Source organism: Miscanthus floridulus, chromosome 1, assembly GCF_019320115.1.
Source record: "Miscanthus floridulus cultivar M001 chromosome 1, ASM1932011v1, whole genome shotgun sequence".
In the NCBI taxonomy this organism is placed as follows: domain Eukaryota; kingdom Viridiplantae; phylum Streptophyta; class Magnoliopsida; order Poales; family Poaceae; genus Miscanthus; species Miscanthus floridulus.
This window is the reverse complement of record NC_089580.1, coordinates 195,171,249-195,181,303: the sequence shown is the minus strand read 5'-3', so window position 1 is coordinate 195,181,303 and position 10,055 is coordinate 195,171,249. Positions and strand designations below refer to the sequence as shown.

At 47.5% G+C, this 10,055-nt stretch overlaps 1 protein-coding gene across 1 annotated transcript; it reads right to left on the bottom strand.

The window, feature by feature from the left end:
- Positions 1 to 315: 315 nt before the first annotated feature.
- On the bottom strand, positions 316 to 684 carry LOC136469435 (zinc finger protein ZAT4-like). Its single transcript, XM_066467633.1, has one exon. The coding sequence runs from the start codon at positions 682 to 684 to the stop codon at positions 316 to 318; it is 369 nt and encodes a 122-aa protein (XP_066323730.1).
- Positions 685 to 10,055: the final 9,371 nt, after the last annotated feature.

Below are 10,055 nucleotides of genomic sequence, written 5' to 3'. Positions count from 1 at the left end.
TCCATGTTCATAGAGCCCACGATGACCGTGACCAATGTTTACGCGGCTTTCCGCAGCCACGTTCCCGAGCAGCCATCGTGACCGCAGATTTTTTTTCCCGCTCTGGCCACACGGATAGTTTTGCCACGTTGCCGAACAGTCATCGTGAGTTCGTGACCACAATTTTTACTTCTGCTCTGACCCCACCCCTTTCGAACGCTTCTTGTTGAACCCTAAACATCTTTCTGATCCTTATTTTTTTTAGAAAGATGAGAAAAAAACCGTCTCCAACAACTCCTAATATTTACTCCTAATCTTTTACGACCTGATAAATTCTTACTCCGTCCGCGTAACTTTACGCGGCCAAAGCCACGCGTGGAGAGCAGGTTGAGGCACTGCCACCGGCACGCACCCGCCCTTGCCTTTCTTGATGCTGGCGCGGTGGCCGCCGAGCGCCAGGTACGACCGGAACACCTTCCTGCACACGGCGCACTGGTGGTGTCTGCCGCCGCGCGGCGGGCACGCGACGTCGTCGTCGTGCTCATGATGATCGGCGCCGTCGTCCGCGCCGGCGACGACAAACGAGCGGACGGTGCCGTCGTCGTCGTCTTTGTTCTGCTCGGCCGCCTCCGAGCTCGTCGGGCCGCCCCGGGCGGATCTGCTGGACCGCGTCCATGAGTCCCGAGACAGCATCACGAGGGACATGGCTGTTAAGATTGATCTCCCACCAGTTAGGCCCAACGGCCTAACTGGGCTTGTTCTCGAGCCCTGATCGGGGGCGCCCAACCCTACATGGTTGGTGGGCCCCCGTCGCACAGCGCTATAAAGGAAAGGTGGGGGCCGGGGCTCGTAGTACGAGGTTGACCGCGCCGCCAGTCACCCCACCGACATCCTAACCCTAGACCCGATCTTGAGAAGGGGCGCTGCCAGCGACGGGAAGCACCACCGACGCCGGCAACGCCACCCCGACGCACTCGCCGTCGCCGAGGACGCCACAGCGCCGACTCCCTCTCCACCGAACGTCGCTGCCGACGCGCAGATGGCGTCCGTCAACGAAACCCCGGTCGGAGCTTCGACAACTACGGCATTTGATGGTTTGCAACCTATCACCTCTCTCTCTCTCTCTCTCTCTGTGATCCCGAACATCTATTCCTACTATGCTAAGTATCCCGATCTGATGAATATACCTAAAACGAAACCTAACAATGGTACCGGAGCCATGGTTCGACAAGAAATCAGATCAGGGAAGTGAATCTGACCGATCTGATGCGGATCGGGAAAGAAAATAGAAAACCGAACCCTAAGACCTAACCCTAATTCCCCAAAATCAAATCTGAAGAAGGGATTGAAGAAGGGAAAAGGGGAGGGTCGGATTCCGAGAACCCTAGACGCAAATCCGAAAGAGGGAAAAGGGGAAGAAGAAAGAAAGAAGGGTCGAACCCTAACCCTAATCCCAGTTTTCCATTCGGATGAACGAAAAGAAAGAAATAAAAAGCAAAGAAATTGAATCGGCAAGAACGAACCCTAACCCTAACCCTAGTTTTTCCCATTCGGATAAAACCGAAAAGAACAAACTCAAAATCAGAAAGGGAAAAAAATTAGGGTTAGGGTTCGTCGGATGAACCTTCACTGGCGCAGAAGAAGAAGAGCCGAACCGGCTTTTTTCGCCGGCGCTGGAGAAGAAGCCGAGCCGGGGGCGCTGGCTCGCCGGGCTCGGCCATGGAAGCGCCGTGGCCAGGCCGCTCGACGGCGGCGTGCTCACCCGTTGGGGAGCACGCGCGCCGGCGACGGCGCCAAGGCACGCCATGGCTACCCCCTCTGCCTTCCTCGCTCGTGGCTACTCGATGGCTGCGGTCATCGCTGCGGCTGAGAAAGAGCGAAGAGTGAGAAAGGGGAGGAGAAGAATGCGCTAGGGTTTCTAGAGCATCGGCCGCTGCGACGTTTTTTATCCGCGCGAAACGTGCGCCTGGCCGTCGGATCGAGACGAACGCTCGAGATGCGCTGGGCCAACTCGAGGCCCAGGCGGTAGTGCGCTGCCGAGACGCTTTGCCGGCCCAGGCCTAGGTTGCGGCCTGGGCGAGACGCGCGGACGCTGGGCCGTCTTGGGCCGCTGCAGCGCGCGCTGCTGGCCGGGCCGCGCTGCTGGGCCGAGCTTGTTTCAGCGCGTTTTGGGCCACGCTGGGTTGAAATAAAGAAGGAAGAAAAATGAAATTTTGTTATTATTTTCCAGGAGTAATTTTAAATGCATATTTTGATGAATTTGAATGATTTTGACATAATTTTCTGTGCAAATTTTATCCAACAATATTTTGCTCAGAAAACAATGAATTTTTTAGTGCTTCTGGAAAATGATAATATGAAAAGATTATTAATGTTTCCGCTGTGCATGATAATTATTGGTCTCTTTGATTAAATTTGAACCAACGGGATAATTTAATTTTAAGAGAAATGAATTTCTGATAATTTTGATGCGATTATGATACTGTTATTTTCTGACCAACGTTGTTAATAACAATATTATAATTTTTTATCCATGAGAAATTGTGCATTAATTTTACTTCTGCCCAATGGTGATGTAAAATGTTTGCATGGATGAATTATAAGTTTTAATTTGACCAACGTTGAGTTAAAGCATGGAATTTTATGTATAAATGTTTCTTACTTACTCTGGTGTGATTTCAGGAGGCAAATGCATTGTGAACATTGCCAACATCCCGACACTCAACGGAACCAATCACCGTGTGTGGCAGGAGAAGTATGAATTGGAACTTGTGTTGGGAGAGGTCGATTTTGCTATCACCTCACCGTGTCCTACTGAGCCAGAGGACCCGGTGAGAGGTGACAATGAATCTGACGCTGATTTTGCTTCTCGAAAGCGTGATCATGCTGAAATAAGAATGAAATATGACCTTGAACATAGGCAATGGACTCTCTCCAACCGTAAGTGCCTGTTGGTGGCCAAAGCCACCATAGAAGATCAGATAAGGGGCTTAATCCCTGAATATGCTACTGCCAAAGAATATCTTGAGAAAATCAAGAGTCAGTTTACTAGGTCTACCAAGGCAACAACAAGTTCACTGATTAAGAAGCTTGTGAATGAGAAATTCACTGGTGGTAGCATAAGAGAGCACATTTTGAAGATGAACACTACGGCATCTAAGCTAAAAGAAATGAATTTGAATGAGGAGGATTTCCTGATTCATTTGATTTTTGCTTCTTTGCCGAAAGAATATGACACCTTTATTGTGAACTATAATATGCAGCCTGAAAGATGGGGCATAGAAAGACTCATCTCAATGTGTGCTCAAGAAGAGGAGAAGATAAAGTCCTCACAAGGTGAATCTGCTCATTTTGTGAAGGATAACAAAAGAAAGAACTTTAATAGCAAGAATTCTAAACCACAAGGGAAATCTAAGTGGGATAAGACCTCTTCCTCCAATTCACAGGGAAAGAAACCCCAGGATTCTGAGAATCAGCAGTATGGTGGAGCTAAAAAAGATCAGTGCAAGCACTGCTTCAAGAAGGGACACTACAAGAGGGATTGTCAAGACTTCCTGAAATCTCTGCTAAAGAAAGGTGATGAATTTATTACATTTGTAGATGAATCCCTGTATTTATGTTATGATACATCCACTTGGTGGATTGATTCAGGTGCAACTACTTATGTTGCCAATTCCTTACAGGGGTTAAGTGGGACGAGAACCTTGCAAAGAGGAGAAAGAACGATTAAAGTTGCAAATGGAGTGCAAGCCAATGTTGAAGCCATTGGAGTTTTTTCTTTAAAATTGAATAATGGTTTTGTACTTAGACTTAAAGAAGTACTTTATGTTCCCTCTTTGCGTAGAAATTTGATAAGTGTTTTGAAACTTGATGATGATGGAATTGATTGCCATTTTGGTGATGGCAAGTGTAAGATACTGGTTAATAATAAATGTGTTGGTCTTGCCTTCCGACAAGACAAGCTTTATTTATTATCTCTTGCTGAGAATGCGAACAATGTATGTGATGAGAATGTGAATGATTCCCCATCTGCGGATGTAACTAAGAAGCGGAAGAGAATTGAAACTGTCTCTTTGAAATTATGGCATTGTCGCTTGGGCCATATTTCGAGGAGGAGAATGGAATGATTGGTTAAGGAATCAATTCTCCCGCACTTAGAATTTTCAGATTTAGAACAATGTATTGATTGCATTAAAGGAAAGTATGTCAAGAAAATTAAGAAAGATGCCAAACGAAGCACAGGAATTTTAAAAATAATCCACACAGACATATGTGGTCATTTTCCTGTGAAAAGTGTGGATGGTTATGACTCGTTTATAACATTCACAGACGACCACTCTCGTTATGGCAATATTTATCCAATTAAAGAAAGATCGGAAGCATTGGATAAATTTAAAATATTTAAAGCTGAAGTTGAAAATTAGCACAATAAGAAAATAAAGATAGTACGATCAGGCCGAGGTGGAGAGTACTATGGGCGACATACCCCATATGGCCAAATTCCTGGACCATTTGCAAGGTTCCTACAGGAAAATGGCATAGTTGCTCAGTACTCCACACCGGGGGAGCCTCAGCAGAATGGAGTGGCTGAAAGACATAACCGTACCTTAATGGATATGATAAGAAGCATGATGAGTTACTCCACATTACCGATTAGTTTATGGATGGAGGCACTGAAAACCGCCATTCACATACTTAATCGAGTACCAAGTAAATCGGTGCCTAAAACACCGTATGAATTATGGACAGGAAGGGAACCCTCACTTAACCATTTGCGTGTGTGGGGCTGTTCAGCTGAGGCAAAAGTGTTTAACCCAAACATAGGAAAGTTAGACTCCAAGACAGTCAGCTGCCATTTTATTGGCTATCTAGAAAGATCGAAAGGATATCGCTTCTATTGTCCTGACAGACATACGAAGATTGTAGAAACAAGACACGCTGTGTTCTTGGAGGATAACATGATCAGGGGGAGCGTGGTAGCACGAGAAATCAGCCTACAGGAGAAGCGGGTACATGTACCCACTCCGATGGTTGAAGAACCATTCTTCACGCTACCTGCTGCTGTTGCACCGACAGTGCAGGACACTGTAGTGCCAACACCTGTTGCAAGTTCTCCCGTGGTGACAATAAATGAACATGAGGAACCTGTCCTTGAGGAACCTATCCTTGAGGAAACTATAGAACCAAATGTTGCACATGAGGAAGAACAACAACAGCCCAATGTGGAACAAGTGCCGGAGGCACCTAGAAGGTCTCAAAGAATAAGACGATCAGCTATTACTGATGACTATGAAGTTTATGAAACTAAAGAATGTCAGATGGGGGATGATCCCACCTCATTTGAAGAAGCCATGAGAAGCGACCACTCATCAAAGTGGCTTAAGGCCATGGAAGATGAATTGAAATCAATGAGTACCAATAAAGTTTGGGACTTAGAAAATATTTCTAAAGGAGCCAAAACAGTAGGCTATAAATAGGTCTACAAAACGAAATATGACTCCCAAGGGAATATAGAAAGATTTAAAGCGCGACTTGTGGCGAAAGGCTTCACGCAAAGAGAAGGGATTGATTACAATGAGACGTTTTCTCCAGTCTCATGTAAAGATTCCTTCAGAATTATAATGGCACTTGTAGCCCACTATGATTTGGAGTTACATCAAATGGATGTAAAGACGGCTTTCCTAAACGGGGATTTGGAAGAAAATGTTTATATGGCACAACCGAAAGGTTTTGTCGTAAAAGGAAAGGAAAATATGGGATGCCGCCTGAAGAAATCAATCTATGGATTGAAACAAGCTTTAAGACAGTGGTATTTGAAGTTTGATAGAACGATAAAAGGTTTTGGGTTTGAAGAAAATGTTGAGGACAATTGCGTTTATGCAAAGTTCAGGAATGGAAAGTACATATTCCTAATTTTGTATGTGGATGATATCTTGCTTGCTAGCAGTGATATCAATCTACTAATAGAAACGAAGAAATTCTTGTCCTCAAACTTTGATATGAAAGATCTCGGTGAGGCCTCGTTCGTTTTGGGAATAGAGATTCACCGAGACAGGAGAAAAGGGGTTCTAGGATTATCGCAAAAGGCATACATAGAAAAGGTCCTAAAGAAATTTAGTATGCATGCGTGCAGTCCTTCACCTGCTCCTATAGTCAAGGGCGATAGATTTGGGGAACATCAGTGTCCCAAGAACCAATATGAAATTGACCGAATGAAAGCGGTACCGTATGCTTCAGCTGTTGGAAGTTTACAATATGCTCAAGTGTGTACACGCCTTGACTTAGCTTTTGTTACCGACTTACTTGGCAGATATCAAAAGAATTTAGGAATTGAACATTGGAAATTAGTAAAGAAAGTCCTGCGTTATTTGCAGGGTATGAAAGGCCTCGTGCTTACGTATAGAAGATCTGATTCTCTGCAGATAGAGGGGTATTCAGATTCTGATTATGCGGGAGACGAAAGAAAATTCACGTCAGGATATGTATTTACTCTCACAGGAGGGGCTATATCGTGGAAAAGCTCCAAACAAACCGTAACTACATCCTCGACAATGTATGCCGAGTTTGTAGCATGCTATGAGGCAACGGGGCAGGTGAATTGGCTGAAGAAATTCATACCCAGATTAAAAGTGATTGATGATATAAATGAACCACTGAGATTGTATTGTGATAACAATCCAGCGGTACAGTACGCTCACAACAATAGGTCAAGTGGTGCTGCCAAACACATTGACATAAAGTACTATGTTGTGAAAGATAAAGTTCAGGATCATATAATAAATCTTGAGCATATAAGTACAGAGAAAATGCTCGCGGATCCGCTCACAAAGGGTTTACCACCCAACGTGTTCAGAGAACACGTGGCCGGCATGGGTTTAAGGGAAAGCCTATGATACCCGAACATACGAAGGGCCCAAAGAAAGTTTACATTTCAAAACGGAGAAGTATATTGTGGTTGTTAGTCTAATGACACTAATTGCTGTGACGATGGGACAGTTCTATGCACTAATCTGTGATGAAATAGGATGGAAGCAAGAAAAATATGAATTAAAAGTTTTGAGTATGAAATTAAAGAACGAAGAATAGATGAGAGATCAAGGGGGAGAATGTTAGGATTGATCTTCCACCAGTTAGGCCCAACGGCCTAACTGGGCCTTGTTCTCGCGCCCTGATCGGGGGCGCCTAATCCTACATGGTTGGTGGGCCCCCGTCGCACAGCGCTATAAAGGAAACGTGGGGACCGGGGCTCGCAGTACGAGGTTGACCGCGCCGCCAGTCACCCCACCGACATCCTAACCCTAGACCCGATCTTGAGAAGTGGCGCTGCCAGCGACGGGAAGCACCACCGACGCCGGCAACGCCACCCCGACGCACTTGCCGCCGCCGAGGACACCACAGCGCCGACTCCCTCTCCACCGAACGTCGCTGCCGGCGCGCAGATGGCGTCCGTCAAAACCCCGGCCGGAGCTTCCACAACTACGGCATTTGATGGTTTGCAACCTATCACCTCTCCCTCTGTCTCTCTGTGATCCCGAACATCTATTCCTACTATGCTAAGTATCCCGATCTGATGAATATACCTAAAACGAAACCTAACAATGGCCACATCCTCCACCGGCGTCGCGTCTCCGACGCTGCTCGCAGCTGGCTGCTCTTGCTTGGGATCGTACGACGCCACCGCCGCCTGTGGCGGTGGCGGCGCGTGCCGGCGCGCCTGCTTCGAGCGGCGCCGGCTCACGACGGCGAACCGCGGGGACGACGACTCCGTGTCGCTCTCCCCATCCTGCACGACCGACGACTCGCCGCGGGCCGCCCTGCCGCCGGACAGTCCAGGGGAGTCGTCGAACCTCTTCTTGGTGCCTTCGCGTACAACGCACGGCGTCGGTGGTGGCTCCTGCTGCGCCGCCGGCTTGTCGTCACCATCTCTGTCGACGAAGTAGACGCCAGGGAAGGGGAGAGCGGCGGCGATTGCTGCCGCGACCGCAGCGACGAGTACGCTGCAGCAGCCGACGCGGCCATGAGAGGCGGAAGAAGTGTGAGAAGGAGTAGGTGACAAGCATCGCTCCTCTCCACCGCCTAGCAAGGGAGAGCGAGACGAGGAAGGAAGGAAGGGACGAGTGGGATCGGAGGAGGTGACAAAGAAAGGTGTCGGGCGGTGTCGGGCGGCGCCACGGGAGGAACGCCACAAGCCTGTGGCTGCCGTTTTCAGTGATTGCTGACGGGGATAAAAGTACTCCTAGTATATATATTCACAGATCGATCGGTGGGCTGTAGAAAGTAGAAGCCAGATCACTGGCTGGAGCCTGTGGCTTGAGAGAGACCCAAGCGGGCTAGCTGCTGCAGTCTGCAGGCCGCCCGCCACCGCCAGGCTGGCCAGCTCAGAACCCGGCCGAATCAAAAGCGCGACGACGAGGACTTTACGATCGTCGAGCGCGTCTCCCAGATGCTCACGCAAAGGACCAGCAGGCAGCAACTCTCGATCGATCAGCGATTCAGCGCCACTAGCTGCCAGTGGGACGCTTGCGCCGCGGCGGTGCATTGCACACGGCGCAAAAGGCAAAAGCCCGCCGTGAAAGCCGCCCCTACTCCTGCTGCAGGCCGCCCCTGCTTCTGCGAGCGTCACCCTGGAGCCCTTGGCGATGAGCGGGTTGATCCTTCTCGATCTTGTTTCCCGGCGTGGAGTTGATGACGATGGAGCCATCGCAGCCCCGGATGAAGCAGAAGTGCCACCGAGGCGACGACGAGCGCCTGCTTGCTTGCGTGCAGGCTGCTGCTTGCCTGCTTGCTACCCACCTGCTTGCTTGCATGGTACTGTTTGCTTGCCTGGTGGTCGGCCGCTGTTGCCTGCTTGCCTAGTTGTCGACAGCTTAGCTAGGGCAACACGACGGATGCAGGCGGCAGCGGCGTGGATACGCGCGGCGATGAAGAGGTTCGCGTGAAAAAAAAAGAAGACTGCAGAAAAAAAACGTAAAATGAGATCAGCATTTGATTTTTTAGAAGTCAAATATTAGGAACTATTAGACATGAACTTCTTTTTTTCTCCTAAAACCTTTTTAGGAGTTGACAAACATAGACTTTTTAGGATGAATATTTAGGGAACTCTTGGAGATACGAGAAACCTATGTTTGTAACTTAGCGTTGTATTGCACTTTAGGAATGAAAACGGTTACCGTATGGCGCCGCTCTGATTTTTACATCTAACCTGCTCGAATTCATACTTATATTCATCTAGAATTTTTTTTGGCAAATTTGAAAATGGTACAAAAATAATATGATAATAATTTGGCTTGTTGTGTTTTGTGGAATTATGGCCTTGCACTCTTGTACTCTACACTCTTGTCATGTTGTGGACCTTATGCTATGAACAAGAATTGCTTAGCTACGATAGTGCTGCCATATCAAGTCAGTTATGTCAACATGTTTAAAGTCGTGTTTATTTGTTCTATGGGTCAGCGTCCTCGTTTCGCCCTTCCGAATCCTGACTATTATCGACACGTTTCTGTTCGAATTGGTTTTTTTCGATATCAATGAATCCCAATTTTTTATCTTGTCCTCAATCTTCCCAATTCCAATTTTGTTTTCATAATCAATTGTAAAAGTGAAAACAGGAGAGGGATTATCCTGACTGCCCCGTTCGTTTTCATCTCTATTGTCAAAGCCACAAGAAAATCTTAATCATGTGTGGCATTTTTTTTCTTCCATGATTTTTACATTTTTTTCTATTTACCACTCCTCTGGAAGCTAGCATCACATACACGTATCTAGCTGTCTGTGCCAGATTTTTTAATTACTTTTTTCGCGAGCGGGTTTACACCCGTATTTCATTAAGAGGGAAGGAGTTTTAACAACAAAACACGCTAGCCAGGGAAAGCGGTGAGACGCCTACTTAACCCGACCAAACAAAGCCTATCCTACTGGGTTCACATACAAATATTACATAGCGCCTAGATGTCGCGACCAAAGCTCGGACAGGGCCACAAACGGAACGAAACTGCCAAGAGCCCACTCCTCCCCTTCCCGGAGCACTTCACGAACAACGGCTTGCACGCCTGAGGCCGGTCTACCAAAGACCGTGC